Source organism: Crassostrea angulata, chromosome 10 (genome assembly GCF_025612915.1).
Source record: "Crassostrea angulata isolate pt1a10 chromosome 10, ASM2561291v2, whole genome shotgun sequence".
NCBI lineage: Eukaryota > Metazoa > Mollusca > Bivalvia > Ostreida > Ostreidae > Magallana > Magallana angulata.
In genome coordinates this window covers 35,431,684-35,452,599 of record NC_069120.1, presented here as the reverse complement: position 1 = coordinate 35,452,599, position 20,916 = coordinate 35,431,684, and the positions used below count along the sequence as shown (strand labels likewise).

At 36.2% G+C, this 20,916-nt stretch overlaps 1 protein-coding gene and 1 long non-coding RNA gene across 3 annotated transcripts in view; one reads left to right on the top strand and one right to left on the bottom strand.

The window, feature by feature from the left end:
* Positions 1-15,813, bottom strand: part of LOC128164742 (netrin receptor UNC5C-like) — a 72,912-nt gene extending 57,099 nt beyond the window's left edge. Inside the window, exon 1 of one of the 2 annotated variants that reach the window (XM_052828736.1) lies at positions 15,171-15,813. In XM_052828736.1, the coding sequence (XP_052684696.1) occupies positions 15,171-15,246 (76 nt within the window). In that variant the 5' untranslated portion in view covers positions 15,247-15,813. The remainder of the gene's footprint in view (positions 1-15,170) is intronic. The other variant, XM_052828737.1, reaches the window with a different exon arrangement.
* LOC128164743 (uncharacterized) lies at positions 9,293-15,267 on the top strand. Its single transcript, XR_008240985.1, has 3 exons — positions 9,293-10,909; positions 11,909-12,074; positions 15,129-15,267. It is a non-coding gene; the product is annotated as an uncharacterized LOC128164743 (long non-coding RNA).
* Positions 15,814-20,916: the final 5,103 nt, after the last annotated feature.

The window sequence follows — 20,916 nt, the reverse complement described above, 5'->3', positions numbered from 1 at the left end:
CATGGCCATAAATCAATTACCCATGAAGTAATCAAAAAATTAAACAGTAATTTTACCAAGAAACTAAATAATGGCTTGTTTGTTTTTCTCCCGGTTTCTCCTGTTGTCTTCTTTCTACTTTCAGGTTTTAATCGAGAAAGATTTGAAATTTATAAACAACTTCAAACCCTACAATGCCTACGTCTAATAAAAACAGCTGGTCTAAGCAGAGGATTGTTTGACCACTAGAGTCAATAGAAGAGGGGGGTTTATGTCCGTTAGCAAACAAGAACGGTCTACTCTGAACAACTTGGCAAACACTACCCACAATAGGATTTTACAATTTTTTATACAACTTTTTATTTCATAATACCTAAAATACTGTGTGCTTATGCTTTCTGCAAATCAATATTTTCAAAGATTATGTTATTTTCTCCAGACAGATCTTGTTTAAAGAGTCCTGGGTGAAATTCTTTAACTAGGTTTTTTTTTTCTTTAAAAAAAATTGAACTATTTTGAAAACACCAAAAGGTCACACTGCAATAAATTATTGACCATAACTTAGATAAAAGCACTATATTCATGGGACCAAAAATTCAATTCTGAATTGAATTCCTTGCATTTCCATTTAAGACCCCTTCCACTGTACATGTTTTTGCATTTTGGTTCCTGAACAATGGGGAATTCTTTCGGAAATTCTATTCTGCCAATTTAATCAAAGCTATTCTAAAACTTGCTACAGGAACCCGGAGCTGTCAAGTACTTTTTCTAATCCAATTTCATTTGAAGTGGAAATTCTGCTTGCTAATTCCCAGTGTACAGAAATTCCTTGGCCGCTTATATGCATTTGTGTTTTCAGAGGCCAACTGAAGCAAAAGGAATAGACTTAGAGTACCGAGTAAAAAAACATTAAGTTCTCTTGAACATTAATTTCTCAGTTACAATGCTCTCTTTTTTCACTCAATGATGTATTTCAGAAGCCCACTTCATCTGATCTCTTCAAAGACATCAGATGATCTCTCTCTGCCATTCTGTCAACTTTAAGTGTCGCATTAACAAGCCATTATGACCTAATACACATTCATTTCCCCAAAACATCTTTGTGACTCACAATGGCCAGGCATGTAAATTTTTACCTAATTTTCAGCGGCAATGATATAATTAACAAACTGATTACTAAGACAATAGAACGTCTTATTCCATGTCTGCAACAGTTTTGACAAATGTTAACCATATTCATCCCTGTGGTAGGTTGATATTTCTGGACTAAATGGGCCATGTTAGGTATATAATAATTCCTTCCGGTAATTGATTTCTTTCACTTAGTCAGGCTGAAGAAATGAACTTCAAGGCTAATGGTTTAGCAGGAGTCTGTCTGTTCTGATAGGCCTGATGGATGAAAGCCGAAAAATATATAGATGTTTATGAAGATATTGACTCCCATCATGTCACCCTTAATAAATCATAGCTGACATAGGTCACCCAAGAGGAGAGGGGAGATGGGGCCAAGATACAAACTGAGCCTGAATTTAGTTGCACCCTAACACGCTTTCTTCTGCTGAGGTTGTCAGGACAAGCTGATCTTTCTGAAATTGTTCAAATCATGAGATTTTGATGGGGTTGTGGGCAATTCCATTAAGATATAAAGGAAAGATAACTTCTTCCATTGGGGGAAAATTTCATGGCTGGACAAATACAAAACATTTGAACCTAACCCTGAAAATATAAAAACCGCATAAAAAGTTTTCAGATGTTCTGAAAGGGAAAATTGATGTTTTAGCTCTGAATAAAAACTTTTCTGAGTCAATATCCCATAATGCACACATTTTCCCTCAAAGCCGCCACTTACAATAAGGAGAAGATATTTGGGACTGATAAATAAAAAGACATTTCTGATTATCAGCCCATGAATACTGAATACTAACAGCTTGATAAGGTATTAGGGGGATATAGAATTGACATTCCAACCTAAACATCTGGTCCATCACAACTTTTTAAAGGACCGACAACAGAAGAAGGGGCCATGCCTTGGTCTTCCATCAACAAAACAATTAAAGCAAACTCCAAGCAGTGGTAACAGATGATAAGCTAAACACAGATCACCAAGAGATGCTTTAGTACACAAGACCCAGATGCCCTGCACGCCTTGTTAGACAATTCCAAGACAGCTTTCATCTTCCTTCCTACTAATTCCCCTACTCCTTTTCCTCTAATTTTCTGACCTCAAAATCAATGATAGTAACTGTGCTGTCTGGACAATATATATGTCAACAGGGTTCGGTTCAGTTTCTTTTTTAACTACTCATGGAAGAAGGAAATTGTTTCAGCAACACGGTTCTCTAGCCTCTATTTCATTAGCGCTCGCCTTGCAAGGTCTTCCAGCAATTAATAAAAAGCAATTCTGCTTATATGGGATATTGACCGCCTTTTCTCTGAGAATAAAAACAGTAGAATGCACTCTTTCAGTATGAGAACAGAGCAGCTAGGGTATTCAATACAGCCACTTAAGTCTGCACAGATCTTTTATAAAACTAATATTGCAGAGCGATTCACACATCATCAGATCAAACGCTTAATCGGCTGTTAAGAATATCTTCTAATTTACACAAGAAAAGATAAGAGAAATTTGCTTTTTCACTCATTTGTTTTACAGCAGGTAAAAAAATCTATTCTTCATCTAGACAAATTCAAGTTCAGTATAGTCCGCGCGCGTGCAGGGGAGAAATGTGAGAAATTCAGGTTTATGAGTGTCTATACCACCCTCTCCGAACCAATATCTTTACAGGTCATCTGAAATATTTTCTTTTAATTAAACTGTAAAACATTCTCCAATCTGTGCTCTTTAACTGTATCTTCTTGAGATTTCTGAATTAATGACCAGATTAAGACTCTCTGGTTATGATATAGGGGACCATCTGAGAAAGGCTTGAGCACTCCAAATCAAACATTTTAAAAGTTTGATGATGAATTGCCGTTCTCTAGGTAGGGGCCCCCCAGGTGTTTTGCTGCCTGACAGACAGAGTGTATTTAAAAGATCTTTTTTTTTCTGTTAGTCAAGTGTTTATTAGGCTGGACATCACCAGGTAATTTTACATTACTGAAATCAGTGAGAACAAACGGGGTACAAGACGACGACATCGGAAGCTTCCCATTTCTCTCACTGCACACCTGGAGGAAAATCAATGGGACATTCCTTGGGAGTCGGATCCCGGAGTCCTGCTCGAGATAAACCAATCTCGATAATGACAAAATTAAATACAGCTATCTACCTAAAGAGCGGTCTGGCCCGCAAACTTTCCATCTCATCTCCCTCCTAACGCAACAATGTCAAAGCTTTTTCTCAGTCTATCAACCCAACCCTCTCACTGCAACCTGGCAAACCCAGGCAAACAAAAGGGAAGACCTTCACTTTCTGTGTCTTTTTCCAGTGGCTTTCAAAGATTACCCAAAACCTCAGCAGAGAGATTGGAATATGGCGAAGGAATGTGTGATAGATTAAGTAGCGGATATTGAATAATGTCATGTCATCATACCCCCAGATTAAAAGATGTATTGAGAATCTGGGTCAGTATCCATGTAACATATTGTCCTGAAGGTTGAAACCTGGAGTCAGTTTATATCCCACCTATGTGGAAGTCCCCCAAAGGTCTCCTGACAAATGTCCCTCAGGTAACGCACTTGTGGCAGGTGTGTATCAGCTCGTTTCTCTGGTCATTCGTTGCCCAGAGGTCGCCTTCACTTGCTCTAGCAGATAATTCAATAAAAGCTTTCTGATGTGTTTTAAAGATATACTCAGAAGAATTTGTCACTGTAAAATGTCAAGCAGAAATTGATTTCTAGATGACAAACATCTTGTTTTGAAAACTTGTCAAGAAACAGATATTTGTTGATAAAAATCTCCCCCCCCCCCCCCTTGTGTCTTGTGGAGACCTTTAAGCTCATTACATGCATGCATTTTTCTGACTTCTGAAAATGTTTTTTTGCAACAAAGCCATATTAGACATTCTAGATTCATCATTTTGGAACAGAATGAATGGGCCTGGAATAAAAGGTTTTAATTATTGCACAGTCACCAATGTCACGCTGAGAAATGGGGTCATAAACCATTTTGTAACAATCATATTCCTTGAATACTGTGTAAATCACCTTGGCCACTCACCATGTTAAAAACACGGGCCTGCCCTCTAACACCGAGAGGACTTGGCATTCTTGTGTATCTCACTGCTGGCACCTGGAGTTTTATGTCTGGATAATATTTCAATTCCAACAGGACAACCCACAGTTTCCTGGGACGATCCTGTCCAGTTTTTGAGTTATGTGCCCTTGAAAAATGGATGGCCCTTACAGAACAGGTGCTGCATTCTACCTTAAATCAATTTACACTTCCTTTTCACATTCTGAACAAGTGAATGAGGAAAACATGCTGTACAATAGTGATGAATACGGAAACGCAGCAAACATTTTTTTGAAGAACAATGAACCTTTTGCCCACAGCAAAAATTAGCAGATATCCAAATTGGTTGATATGATCACACCAAAAGGACAAATAAAATAGCACATCAAAGGTTAAGAGACAATTCCTATTAATAAGCCAAGAATATCCGACAGCATTTACAAATTGACACATGAAACATGAAACCATTATCAGCCCATTTCAATCTCCCAGCAAAATGACAATTAGATTAAGTGACCATTGGCCATTGAGACCAGCCTGGCCCTTGAGTCCATTGTCTGGACACACTTTCCACTCAGTCCCCCTTTTCTCTCTTTCTTTTCTCTCTCTCTCTTTCTCTTGTCTAAACGATGTACAACAAATGACCACACTCATCTTCAGCTTATCCCCCCCTACAACTATTAATGCCTTTATATGTGGGTAATAGCTCATGAATCTTCCAGTGTTAAACATGGCAATTTGGAATGGATAGATATGGGTTAATAAGTAGAGGTCTCTCTTGAATGGCTCTGCAGGCCTTTTGTTGTTTTGTGTTTATAATGTAACGCGGCATTATGAATGCTTTAACGACTTCAGATACAAATTGGATTACACTCGGGTTTTTTTTTTTTTTTTTTAAATGTTCATGGTTGAGGGCACCGTCAGGTTATGTCAGAAATAAATTCTCTGTCTAAACTATTACTTCATCTTAGGTCAAAACTTTTTAGCTTATCCTAATCTTAGAGATTAAGTGGACCAACCTGTTAGTATGTCTTTCTTTTTTTCTTCAGTGACAGCGAATTTTACATTAATCAAACCTGAATGACAAATCGTTTCTTTTTTCTATTATGATTACACCGCATTCCATTGTAATGACTAGATTTACAGACAATGGTACCCCAAATCATGTCCTGCAAATGGAGATTCCGACTTTTAAACTAATACTCTACTGCACAGAGAGGATGAAAATATCAAGTGCCAATTAAGGGAGAGGTTAAGGCCAATTGACATTTGAACTTCCCTATCTTGGGCCACAAACACACTTAATGCCAAAAACATTCACTTAGCAAACTCGGCCAGATATGGAACTTTAATACCTGAGTTTATTCTACACAGAAGTCTTATCTCAACAGTGGTAAGCAAAAAGGTTCATTACGCTGAATGCATGTGCTTGTATGCCTAAACATTCATTACAAATAAAGCATGAAAATAATGCACTACCCCTGAAATATTCTCTTTTGAGAAGTGGACAGGCATAGCCTACATCCACGGATGTAGGCTATGCCTGTCCACTTCTCAAAAGAGAATACCCCTGAAAGGTCTCATTAGAATTAGGATTGTATCATAGATTTTTAATTTAATACATTGGACATGAGGATTATCATATCCTTGGTATCAAATTTTAAAAATTATCTTTGATTAGCAATTCCAATTATTTTCTCATCGACCTATCGTGGCTTCGATATAACGTAAGCAAATCTCCATCTTTTTAATTAATCTTTCACTACAAATAGCTCCAAATAATTACGGGGAGTGTATTTATATAAATATATCTATGTGTAGTACTATCTGACTTTAGAAATTAATTAGTGGCCCCCACTTTGTGTTTGACAGTGACATGACTGTGGATGACAAGCCTGACTCTAAGCAATGGTCAATAAGACAGTAATACTCGTGCATGATCCATGGACGTAATTAACAAACAACATATAGAGCTCTCGTAAGGAGTCTCCGCAGGTATTTTTATTATTTGTGAAGACAGAGGTTTGCATTCGACGGTCGCCAGTGACCAAGCAAGATCCAGTTCCTAGATAAAGTAGGGAGACATAAACGTCGGACATTATGAACTTTTATCATTGACAAGCCATAACACTGATCTAAAACGACAAAAAAATAATAATAATTCCGCAGATCGCCACTGACAACATATTTCCAGTCTGATGCACATTCAAGCCACCATAACGCTTCCCAATCAAGGCAGGGCCACAGACCAGTAGGCTTTTATAGCGGAGGTATTGAAAACTCCCCACGATAGTCTATTGATAATTTTAAGTGGACTTTTAAGCAGAGGGGACTGTTTGATATGAATTCATAGATGTCAACACCCAATCTCGTAAACCATCAATTTAACCTACGGTACCAATTTTTTTTTCTTCCTCTATAAGACCACGTAACAACAAAGAGAACATTCATGTCCATAAACCTAAGTTACCTAAATTTGAAAAAAAAATTCACAAAATGACTCATTCCAAGGCTGTCTGACATTATGGATACATACCAGGGTTTATTTGTTAAAATTGACAATTATAACACTATACCTAACAGCACTTACAAAATCATTTACAAACTCCCCCAAAAAAACGTCTCTTTTTTTCCTCAGAGTCAATAAATAATTCATAAATTTCCGAATCTCTAAGAAAGTATTAGATGGCTCTCTTTTTTTCCTCAGAGTCAATAAATAATTCATAAATTTCCGAATCTCTAAGAAAGTATTAGATGGCATGACTAGGGCTTTAATTACATTAAAAATAGATCAAGTTGTCGTAAGTGACTTCGGCAACACCTCCTTCTTCAGACTCAGGCTAACCAAAAGAAAAAAAAAACAAGTAACCAAGTCTCCAGACCCCTTGCTTGATGACATTTCTTACATTATTTATGGGTCTACTGTTTTAACTTGATCTGGCGAAGAGCATACACAATTTTTTTTTTCGGAGAAACAAGTAAATATATACGTTAAAAACCTCATGATTTGCACATTTTGGTTGTCTGTAGAAATGTTACAAAAACTGATTTTATGTGAAGTGGGCTGTGCATTTTTACTGAGGAACCAAAAATTTCACTTATTTTCCAGGGAGACTTGCTAAGTTTTTTCATTACATCTTCTGTCTCTTTCGAATGAATCAGACGATAAATTTTTCAAATCTCATCAGAATTTTTTTTTTTTACAGTGCAAATCTGCTGACTAAATTACAGAAATTAGTTTAAAGGTACAATTTAATTACATCAGAGGGATGAGGAGGAGAGGAACTCTCTATTTCATGGTTCCCATGGCAAAAATGGTGATTTTATGATTAATGCCTGAAATATTGCAAATTTCCCAGAACACATAACCCCAGCAACAGTCAACAAGTATGGCAAACAAAAACAAATGTAAACAGGATAACCCCTCATTTATCAGGAAATTTATTAAAATCTCATTTCTCCATCCCCCATACATCTCTTTCACAGCAAACAAGGTCAGTGTATAGCTTTGCATGTTAAAGTTGCAGATTGCCCGGACAGATTAGGAAAAAAGCAGTGATTAATGTGGCATCGGAACTGGTCTTTAAAATTGACCTATGCGATGGTATGGGAGTTGGGGAACTTCCCGAAGATAGTGTTACATGGGCAGATGGCAAGGCTTATAAGATAGGACACCCCTCCACAAGAATTTTGACATTTAGATCCATCAGTAGTTAACTTTTGGTGGAATTTAAACCACTCTTTAGCCACCCTTGCTCTTCTCCACCTGACCCCTGTCATTAAACCTGTGTACTCTGACTGTTCATCACTCACAAACTTTGATTAAATTTAACTCCAATTTACAGCATAGGGAGAAGAAGAGAAGAAGCAGCATAGCAGATAGGATTTTTTTTTTTTTGCTCCTTTAAATTACATTTTTTTTAGCTTGGGAGGGAATTCTTTCTCTAATCAATTTTCATTAGTGTTGTCTGCCAAGATTACCCAGGTGTTTGGTACTTGTATTCGCTGTGTGTTGCACCATGTGTGCAATATTCCCACTCCTGAAAGTCTTAGCAAAGTCCCCTTCTACCATTTATTTCCCCATCATCAAGCAGTTCCACAAAGCTCCCCATAGGACCCTAAGCCCTCAGTGGGTTGCTGTGCAACTTCTGAATAATCTGGCTGAATACTCTTTTAATGTTTTTTCAGATCCATATTTCCAAAAATTCTTATGATATAACCAAGCCAGATGTTGCACAGAAAACAAAAGCCTTATCAACCTGTCACAAAAGGGAGCCTTTAGTCAGAAACCAAAATCCCTTTTCCTCCATCAAATGCTGCTTTGTGCTCAGCAGGACAAGGGGTGTGTGCATTGGTGTTCAGCTGGTGTACGTAGCTTTGGAGTACAGATGCCCAGCGATGAGCTGATAATTTGTCCAGTTACTAATAGTATTATGTACTTCATAAGACAACAACAAAGCCCTTGGGAAAGATCTAACACATTAGTAGGTAGGTGATAACAAGAAGCTATTATGTTATCTCTGTATACATGTATCTCTTTATCTATCTCTCTCTAAAAACTTCGTAAGCCCCAAAGTCTCAACCTGCATATATACACAGCCAAAAAAAAAAGAGAGAGAGAGAAGAGAAGAGAAGAAAAAAATCTCATCAGCATATCCTGCAAAAAAAAGCTGCATTCTGGGAACAGCCAGATCTGATTGTGGATAACATCGGAGATCTAGGTACCTCCTCTGCTCCCTGTCACTGCGAGGTGTTGTGTACTGAGGGAAAGGTGGTTCCCGAAGACAGGTCTTGTCAACACAAAAACTAACTCCAGCATTTCACACATCTCTTTGATGTTGATTCAGCAGATGGTATGATCAGCTCAGGTCATTTTGCCATTTTGTGCCTATTTTATTTTTATCTTGGGGGGGAGGTATCAAATACTTTTTAAGCGCATTTTAATTCACAAATTTTTCACTTCACTTGAAGAAAAAGAAATGTATATATAATATATGTGAATATGCCACAGCATCAGCTGGGCTCTTTCTTGATCCCAAGTAAAAGTCTTCCTGATTTTTTTCAATTTTTTTTCAATTTTTTTCATTTTTTGGATTCCATTAGTATTCTAGAGGTTTAAGACGACAAATTGCTTCCGATCTGATGTAAATTATCCAGTCAGCCATGACAGATGAATTCTTAATGTGATTTACCTTCTTTTACATATATGTTTTATTTTGAGATGTATTAGCACTCATCTTAAATCAAAAGAACACTGCTTGAATTGAAACATAAATCTATTCAAACAAGACCGAAATATATGAATCATATGCATTCAGGATCGGAGTGATTAATTATCAGGAAAATTTTAACGCCTAAGTCATTTTTACCCATCAATAATATGATTTATGGCTATATGAACAAAAAAAACACCTACGCATGATTGACTCTCTCCTAATTTCTTTCAACTCGTTACAGGTATTGTGTAATTAATTACTATCTCTTTGTTTCAAACTTATGGGTTAGTTTTCAGTATCTCAATGCAGCAGGAAGAATCAATTAATTATTACCGAAATCTGACTTCTACAGAAAACCACAAACATACGGCTTTTTACATGTACATGCTGAAACATTTTATCAGTAAATGACCATTTTACAAAGATAACACCGTATACTCTACATGATACAGTTCTCAGCGCAAGATAAGCTTCATTTAGCACTAAAGAGCAGCCTTCCTCTTTTATCGCATAGCCATCATCCCCCCTCCCCATTTCCCTTTCCTCTTTCCCTGTAGGCCAAGTGTAACAGTAGCAGTTTGGACAACAGGGATGGCTAATAACTACCAGTTGTGATCCTCAATAGAAAAGTAAACAAAGGATGGTGGGGGGAAAATCAGCCATTAATAAGTTGTATCATGTCAGGAGTTTTATGGTCTGATTATCGGTGCGTTTCCTGTCTGGACTTCATTCATAATGTCTTACACCAGGGTCATTTGCATAGTTCTCCTGTGATCTTGTATTAATAAAGAGGCGATACTGTGTTTTACTATCATTACTTATATCTGAACAGCTTCTTGTGATCAATTAATTCATCTTAATGCTAATGTCAGAGTGAGCCTTTACTACGGAATGCACTGGGCTTATACTGCTTCCGTACATCTGATTTCCCTAACGCAGAAAAGACACTTTTCCCTATTAACAGCTATCGCGGTAAAAACGTGAATCCATTATCGAACAAAATCACTCGGTGTTCTAAGGGGTTCTGAACATGCATCTTCAAAGGCGTAAGGGTATTGTCATAGATTGACAAAATATGACCCTTATTTTCCAGTCAGCACACTTCAAGAAATGCTCTTTGGCTGCTTGCAGGGATTATTTGAACAAGCATCTGTGAAGGTGCACCCAACCGCGAGAGGCGCTCAATGAAACAAGGCGATAGAAAGGTATACTGCAAAAAAGTGGACCCCAGCCTTTTCCAGCCCACTTAATAAAGATCCATTTTTCTCATTTCCCTTTCATTTAACACCGGAGTCAACCCGACAAATAGACATTCCCCATGTTGACAAAAATCTCTAATGGAGAAATAAATATCTCCAGCAATGTGTGTTTTGAGTTGTTTATCAGGAGAGAACCTTGTGGTGTCCCATAAGCTGGGGATTAGGGGGAGGATTTCCAGTTAGCCCCTGCACCTGCGATAGTGCTATACCCTCTTAACTGTCCATTAAAGGACCTTGGCTTGGGCACACTTTCTTTTACTGTGATCGCAAAAACACTACAAGTAAGTCAGTCCTTGACTTTATATATCTGGCACAATGGCTGCCAAAGCATTCTAATTTTGGGGAGGTGAACGGCAGAATTATCTACATTTTTGCGGATAAAAAAACCCATGTATACCTAACTGCTACTCATTAAATACTAATATCTTTTGTAATCGACTACCATCAAGTATAGTACTTTTATTGTATTCTAACCAGTGTCGTGCTGTGCACACCTTTGGCCCCCTAGTTGCTGAACAGAACGAGAATACTGGAAGGTAGCTAGAAAGCGTAGCATGTCAAAAATTAAACTAGCTTGCACCTGACACTTTTCACGGTGTAAGCTCATTTATCATGTGGCCTGTGTGAATTTTGAACCAAGTTACCAAATTCTTACACCGTTGGAACAATTATTCTACAGAATCGGCCAAGAAAACATCTGCTGGTTGGGGGTATGACTTCTGAGCTGCCGAAATCACGAAACCCAAAAAATGCTTCATTGAATGAGAAAACAAACTTGTTTTTTTTCTGTCCCTGTCTATTAATTGGCTCCAGAAAACGTGTTTCTTACTTTTCGGCACCTATTAACCTTTATATTTGGACTGCCATACCAATTTCTATTTATTATTTTTGCCAAATGACCTCAAAACTACACTTTTCTCATAAACACTTGGAAAATCAAAATAAGAAATACTTCTCAATATGTCTAGCAAATACGGTTTATGTTACATATATCTTCTTGGGAACTGGATTAGAATACTTGTGGCCAGGTTCAACTAAACAAGAGTTAGCATTTGGACAATCATTCATTCTATATAAATCCAAATCGAACAAAACAAACCACAATCCCTACTTTTTATTAAATCATCCTCAAACTCTATAGGAAAGAATTCTATTATTTCCTGACACCCGCGAAAAAAAAAATCCAGTGTATTACCCCAATAAAATACAAAAGTAACGTTTCTGCCTGAAATTCCTCATAAGCAGATTTAATTTTTCTATAATATTTTTTTCCCTTTCAGATTACAGGGTCACAAACATTATGCCTTGAGCAGGACACCTGGAAACGCTGTAAAATGTCTGCACAACTCATTGTGACTGGGAGCATAAAACTTGACTTCTGTTGTCTGCGTTTTAAAAATTGCGGTCACATTCGCCTTTTGTTTGGATGATTACATGAGCTTCGAGGTGAATCTTGAGTTTTCATATTTCGGGGATCATTTTTAACACGGAATTGATGTTATCGCTGCTCTGTTTGTTCATAAAACGGGGGGTTAGAATACTAAAATTCTGAAAATAGTCCCAATGATGAGCAAAGTTATACATCCGCTATGAAACATGATTTTTTTAAAAGGGTAATCTGCTATTATACTACTTGAAATCATTTTCAATTATTCTCCAGGATTTGGCATCAATTTCAACATGTGACATGCACAATGGCCCTTGCTTTTGTAATACTATAGTTTACTGAACCCATCAAACTTGCATCACTTTCAATATTCCTATTTAATTAATGCATTTTTAAGAAATGAAAGCTTTTTCCTACAATACAAGCTCAAATCACTGTTACTTAATACTGAACTGGGGGCTTTTAAAATTGCAGGAATTGTTCTTCAATGGCTAGCCTCTTTTTCAAGCACTACTCTGCGATAATGCCCACTATTTCCTACTTTTTTTTATTCTGAAGTTTTTTTTTCAATCTTGCTCCAGGATAAATAGATTATACAAGTCATGAAACACAGAGGGAAACAAGGCATTGTGTGCTTTGAGATAAATCAGATGTTCTGGTTATTACAAATATGATGTGTAAATACATCTGAATGGAGGGCATGTGGTCTGCGAAAACATGTCTTTTATCTGTAAACTCCCCTCCGTTCCCACCGAAATTTGTTTGAAAAGTTCTGGGAGGGGGGTGAGACAGAGTTCAGTTCACATTTAGAGCTGTAAACATGGAGATTGCTCCCTCATAGTCTCGGGCAATGTGTTTCAATTTATTTATAAATTTAATTTCCTTTCAGCTTAAGAAACGCATCCTCAACTCTTCATATATCTTATTTTGGGGCTAACCTGGGATTTAGAATAGGGGTTTATGGGGTGGGTTTTGACCTTCTCATAAAAATCTCTGAAATAATATTTTTTTCTCTTCTTTTTTTCCTGATTGCTTAATCTACAGTGTTGGATTTTCTTCTTCCTTTTTTTTTTGATTGAGAGTAACATCTAAAACATTCCATTAATTGCACAATATTTGCCAATAATGATGACTATCTGTGTAATTAAATTAAGACACATCTCATTTCATTAACTCCAACTTATGCATGATGAAAGCCCAGCCATATGTTTCAATGCTATGTTCCTCAAACAAGCAGTTCACTCTTTGTAGTTGCTGTGCAATGGAGTGCAGGGATTATAACATTCAAGTCTGATTTCATTCCATCTTACTCTCACCCTCTCCTTTTTTTATCGTAAATAATAGATTACCAATGTCTTTTGACTCTCCGAATACAATTTGAGATTTAGATTAGCGTTGGGTTTACTTGAGAAAAAGGTTATGTTCACAAGACACAAATCAAAATAAAGATTTGCTATCTTCTTTCTCTCTCTCTCTTTCTCTCTGTCTATAATTTCCTTCATTAGCTCTTCCCAAAAATAAACAGACTCCCCGCATCACAACAAACAATGAGCCATGCTAGGATACTCCCCAGATATATTACTAATTCTCCAAGGACCCCTCAGACTAAGATACCATTTCACCTCAATGACCTCACACCTACTATGTACAGGTTAATACACTTGTCATAATAATTCATAAAAATAAGTTTTGGGGGGAATGTAAAATAATTAAGACTTTTTTCAACCTTCCTCTTTTTCTCAATAATTTAACACCAAAGAGAAAGCCATTTCCATAATTGATTTCCATTTTTTCACCATAAAATGGCATGGGCATTAAGCAAATATTATAGATATTGCAAATATGTTGCACAGCATTGCCAATAAAAACGTAAATCATTTCTCTTTTTTTTTAAATTTTGCATGGAAAGGAAACAAAGAATTGAGGCAATCAGTTATTTAAATTCCCTCTTGGAATCAATCATTTTTGTTGAAAGTTAAAGTGATTTAAAAAGCAGCAAAAGTGACAGTGAGTTGAAAAGTAGGATTTTAGGAGAGTTGATTTAAGTGAGGGAGTCGAAGAAATCTAAAGGGAGAAATTGACATGGTCACTTCAAAAGCTCAGGTGAGGTAATGGTCTATTTCAAACATCTTGTCCGCACATTAAAATCGAATAAAACCTTATTGTCGAAATGTTGTTTGGTTAAAATCATAATTTTGGTCTTTTGATGTCCGAGTTTTTATGACAGTGTTCTTTTAATTTACAGCTTGCCTCGTGGGTTTATAACTTACATGGCGGTGCAGGCAAATAAAAAAAAGAGGGAAAGTAAATAAAAAACGAAAACAAGTTTACGACAATCCCCTTAAGAAAAAGAACAAGAGATAATCAATTCCGAACAAATTTGATCAATTATTACCCCTCATGTACAAATTAAATAAACATCGGACCGCGCGTTCGCATGGGTTCCTAAGGCTAATAGAAAATAAAAGTTCAATTTCACATAACTTCTGGATTATGCAGCCAAACAAAAATTCACTGAATGTTTGCAAATCACTTACATTTTTCAGGTCTTGCACTTTTACTTGGAATCTTTTTTTTTTAAATAAAAAGAAAAATCGATAGTCTTTTATTTAAAGTGTTTCACGGAATGGCAACGGGACATTTATCTTATGGAGCGAACTGAATGTCAATACACACATGCAGGTGTGTAAAATTAAACTTCGCATAAACAATTACTTTTATGAACCGTGGATGGCAAGTCATTTATAATTCAATGAATAAAAACAGAGAATCGAAGTCAAAGAACGAAGCCGAGCAGACATTATTAAAAAAAAAAAAACCTTGCACCGACGAGAAATGGTGGGAAAAGCAGAAGACGATTTTTATTTCAACATCAAGTGTAAATAAAATAATAAATCGTTTGCCATCAACGGCAGAGCCCGTTATTGAATATTGTCATGGGTCTATTAAGGCTCCTTGATCCCACCTTGCGGTAAAATAGAGGGAGAGAAAAAAACTTTAATTGTAATCTATTGTCGCGTAAGTAGTTCCTTTTTTTCATTGACTCGGTCAAGTCAAGAGGGAAATGGAGTAAGCATGATATTATCCTTAATGCTCTTGTGTTTCGATTGCAGTAGACAAACAGAAGGAGGCATAATGAAGATCTTCACACTTACCGGCAGTGGAGGAGAAATCCAGATTAGCAATGAAAATACTCCACAGGAGTTTCCAGATCACGCTGTTTCCCATCATAGCATGCGCTTAATGGATCCACCCCCAACCAAAATCCGAAATCACCACACCGAATTAATAAATCCGAGGAATATGGACAAAAATCTTCGAAGTCATGACAAACATGTCACCATGTAAATATTCAAAATTCTCCTTTCCTTTTCAGAGCAACAGTTATTTTCACTTTGTTTAAAAATCTTCTTGTTTTCTGTGTTATAAATCACTGCACATTTATTCCATGCGCTCTTTTAAAATAGTTCCCAATGACACACGCGTTGTTAGTGATATGGAAGGCCTAAATAGACAATACACGTTTAATGAAAATCTGAATTCCACGTGCGTTGAGGTATATTATCCAGTATTTATGAAGTGAACTTCCACAGGTATACAGGTTAATTTAAGGTAAATCCTGACAATGTCACAGATACAGGTGTATTTCCCCCGTGCATGTCATGCCGTTAACTGCAAACTTTCTTATTTTCGTGCGATCATAAGCCGACACACTTCTACTCTACGTACTGAAAACATTGAAAGAATATCAATTTCCCACTGTTGACTTTGAGACCATTCGCAATACAAACGATCCTACCTCCAAAGCGACCAACCATTTAACAATTTGAATGGAATAGATAAATCATTGGACAGGACACACTCTTGGCCCCGCCTACCTGGTTTTATGATTGGCTTGCCTTTCATCACTGGGCGTGGCTCCGCAATATTATCAATGAGTTTGCATTGCCTCCACGTGAGTAAGCTATTTTATCGTAAATTATCCGATAGAACCCCATTTGATATCTTGTACATGCGAGAAAGATAAACGGTTCTTTAATTATGTAATAAACGAAAAATAATACTTTGTACGAACAAGCCGTTATTGCACAGTGGATTAGTGTATGCATTCAAGGCAAACAAGACAGGAAAAAAGACCTCGGAAAACGCGCCTTGTACAATTTATTATCGGAGAAAATTTGGGGGGAAAACGCGACAATATTGCTGCATAGAGAAAAAAAAAGACTCATAAAAAATAAATTATTTATAGAGAAAAGAACAAAAATGCACCAGGTTTAAGGCATAAAATCTAAATTACCCGCATAAAAGGGGGCAGGATGGCATTGTCACTTTGCCATAAACTTGAACGAAATTAGCCGAACAAATTGTAATTTGCTGTATGAATAAAAACTTACCTTACTCAGGACATCTTGTCGTTATCTTAATTCTGATAATCCATAAAAATCCCCTTGCTAATCAGTTTGCATAAGCTTAAGCAGTCTAATCCAATTACCGTTAGAAGTATTTTTCGGGCCACGTCTAAAAAAAGAAAGATAAATCGTCAAATTTCAATGAATACTTTATGAAGTACTCATTTAAAATTGAAATGTGTCTGGCAAAAATAATCTAAGTTCTAAAAACAATTTTCAAAAATTGATTATGTAAATATTCTGTTAATCAAATAGATTAACATTTCAATAGATCATAAATGTGGGCGTTTTGGAAGTTTTTGATTCATCCATAAATATCTTCACATCAAAACTTAATAACCAAAAAACAGAGAAAAAAAACAATGTTCGTATATAAAATACTACACGTACATAATCAGAATCACTTGAAAGCTTTATTTGATTATATGAAGCACATTCTTTGGCCATTTTTTTCTCTGATTATTTTTTTCTCAAGAGGAATTTCAAGCCAAAGATGACGTGATTGCAAGACGTAAATTTCGCAGTCTTGGAGGCGCACTTTTGAGAGGAAAAAATAATAAGCCCTAATCCCCGGCAAGACCGCGGTAATCATGTCCGTCTCCAGTACGTGGCGATTTTTGGGGCCTGGAAAACAGGAGTCTTGTTCAATTAACATTTTTTCTTTTATGTTTTAACAAGTTGTGGTATATTGAGACTAAAACCAATAAAACGGGAAACAGAACCGATAAAAATCTACGGCGATTTCATGACAACCTAGCTCTCACAGGCGGAAAAAACTTTCCGGCACCAAGTTTCTTAGTATATTAGTATTTCTTTCGTTCGTTCCTCGTGCAAATAATGATTGATAATAATCAGTTCTTTGTTACAATTTTAAGGAAGAAAAAAAAAAGATTTTAGATTTTTCTCTGATTTCCGCCTTTCAAAAATATATTTTTTTATATGTGCGCGTTTGTCTCGACTTTGGAAAAATTGAGAAAACACTATGTATTTTTTGTTCGATGTATATGATTGCAGAAAATTGAAAGGGACATGGACTTTTAAATTAAGATTGATCATTTCAAAATCAAGTTTTGTAAAACAGTTTTCAAATTCCTATTTTTAAACAGACAAGGGGTTATTGTATGAAATATTTCAGAAATAATGTAAAAACGGGTCCACAAATACTTTTTGTACTTGACAGCAGAAGTCATTTTTATTATATGTTAGCCAAACCAGATGGTGAGAAATCATCTTTTCAAACTTATTATTTACATTCGCAACAAGTTTAATTCACGAAATTCTATTTCCATTCAAACAAATTTAGCGTGTTACTATTTCATTCAATGTCGATGTAAGGGGTAACAGAGGGAATTATTGTTAGAAATACTGAAAGCTTTTTAAATAATATTACATTAATTCCCCGGCAGATTGAAAATACGATAGAAAAATACCGTTTTCTAGAGGTACCCATCGGTACTGAACACCATATTTTGTCAGATTTCAAAAACGACGCTCTAATAGATCCATTGACTAGACCCAGAAGAAATATGACGCAGTTTTCTTTTATTTGTAATTGAAAAGGGTAAAAATATATTCGATCGAAAATATTACATGTAATATCTAAGAAATGGCCTTTGAATCGTCTTTTGCAAACCGTTTGTATCAAAGAGAGGGGTTTCGAACAGAAAACTCCTCAGCCTTCCACTAATTAGCTTTACACCATTAGTCTTTGATGAGAGGGATTAAGGGGCAAACAAAAACAATCAAGGGTACTTTTATCCGCCGTTTATTCAGACAATGGGATAAACAGCCATCAGGACATCAAATTCAAACTTCTTCCTTTGATTCGTCGCTGATTGGCTTATATACATGTATACAACTTTTTTTTTAATCAAGAAAAGTTTTTGTTTCTTAATTCAACGTTTTATACGTATATTTTCCGCTTACTTATCACGATAGGTAAAAAAACAGGTAAACACAGCGGCCAGGTGTGCTGGCGGGGGCTTTTGATGTCCCTCCGTAAGTCAATAGAAGACATATCAGTGAAGTAGTTTCGAGATTAAAAGCGGGCATGTTGTGCAGCACTGTTAAACCGGTGGATCAGTAAGAGGTCTGGCCCTTCACCTTAATTCTTAATCTACGTCAATTTTCTGACAGAGTAAACAGCCCTGATTAATCTACAAGTTTACCTGCAATCGAAAACGCCATTAGATTTTAGAGAGAGAGAGAAAAGAGAGAAGTTCTCTTGTCAAAGCAGAGCACTCAGACATGTGTGAATCTTCTGTGTGGTCGATGTGGAGACTACATCATCGTATGAACACCTCTCTCTCTCTCTCTCTCTCTCTCTCTCTCTCTCATTAAGAACTATTAATTTTTTTCCATCTCCATAATACTACTCCTAAATCATCAAAAAATGTGTATAATTAATAACTGAGGACATTATACATGCAAGTGAACCATAAAATAAAACTTGCTAAATCAGCTCTTTTATCTTACATTACCAGCTTGCATAGCATTAGTGCAGCTGTTACTACATCTATTTCAATGATAGAGTTTTGTAATTTATACCAAATCATTTCTTGATCTGACTAATGCACAACACAATTCACAAGACAATTTAGAGTTATATGACATAATCATAAGAATATTTGGTTTGCTCTTGGTTAACTGATTGACAAGTTTTCAAATTCATAAAAAAATATTTCGAACACATTTTTATTTGATTTTTCATGTTCTATTATAAAGAAACTCATATTTTCTTGTCCTACTTCATATCTACTGCCCATTTGAACCCATCCCCTTACCTCCTCCCCCCCCCCCCATTTTAATTTAGAGTACTTATAACAAGGACATCTAACACATAATTAATATAACAAAGGCTTAATTAATAATGAAATATTGGCATCAACTTCAGTGAAAGATGTCAATTTTCCCCTCATCTGGGAGGAAATTCATAATTTTCATGTACTGTTAGGTTTACAACTATTAACAATTTGCGTCAGAGACAATATTAAAACATTTCTGCAAAGATCCAATAAGGCAATGCCTCTAACCCTTGAACCTTATCGCGGGTAAAACAACCTACTTTCATTTTCCATCCATTTAGACAAACATAAAAAAGCATGTGCTTTGTACATTGGCTCAAGGTACGGGCTGGTATTGAGATCTATATTAATGGCTGATCACCAACTGCCAACAGCCAAAAACATGATGGCGAACACAACACAACATACATTAACCGTGATATGTTTCTCCATTACATCAAGCCTTGGTTTGGTGACATTTTACCGATGCCAATTAACTGCAAACATGCGCCATTATTCCTTGCTTATCTGTCCTACACAACATTGTAACCAGAAAATGATAACTTCCTGGTATAATTGTTTTCATGTTTAATTCAGATTGCATCTATCTAATTCAGGTAACCTATACTTGTTAACTTAAAAATATCACACAATCATGTTAAAATAAAAATAAAATCTGATTACAATGTAGTTTGTTTGTTTTGTTTTTTTTTAAATGACATATTTGTCTATAAACTGCTTATTTGAAGATTTTCCCCAACAACCCCAATAAAGTCACTTCTCAAATTATAGGACTTGGTTATCTTATATACTGGTCATCCAATAAATTGAGACTATCATACTAATAGTCACTCTGATTGAAACATTGTTAATCTGCACATAGATTACGATATATAATAATATATTGAGTTATACGAATGTGCAGTTCTTCCGGGATTTTTTTGTCATGCAATCAATATAATTATATTCCTTGCTTCGAATTACATGAACATGAAGTTTCTGAATTTGTTTCTTGATTATACACCTTGATAGTTATCCACATCGATTTCTACAACTTCAAGATTACCATGTCAGTTTTCTGCACTTCTGTGCTGTTACAGACAAGCTCACACCGGATATGATCCAATACACTTTAAAATAATGAACCATCCATACACTACACGAAGTCTGTTTCCGGAGAGTGTTCGACAGGAAGTTCGCAGGTAGTTCGTTTTCTCTCTATCTTTTTTTCTTCTAACCAAACTTCTTATGTCCGTTATCATGAAATCAGGCACGTAGCATCGTTTTTGAAAGTGGGGGGGGGGGGGGTGGGCAGACTCATCTAAAAAATCTTGACAAGCAAAAAAAAAAAAAAATAGGAATTTTCCAAAATCTTCAAAATCCTAATCCGTGGGGGAGGGGGCAGGCGTACTATATAACTTCAATTTCAATCCTTATTTCCTTATTTTCATATCAATTATTTACATGCTCCCAAAAAAGTGGGGGGGGGCAACTCCATGATATTTCAATTTATTATATGTAAATTTTAAAAAAACTAATTGCTGCGAGAAAAAGTGGGGGGGGGGGGGGGGGCTGCCCCCCCCCCCCCCCCTCCCGATGCTACATGCCTGGAAATAAATAATTATACTGTTCATAAATCTTGCGACTATTCTAAATCAGGATTGCATAAAACATACCGTATATATAAACATCTACCAGTCTTCATTTGT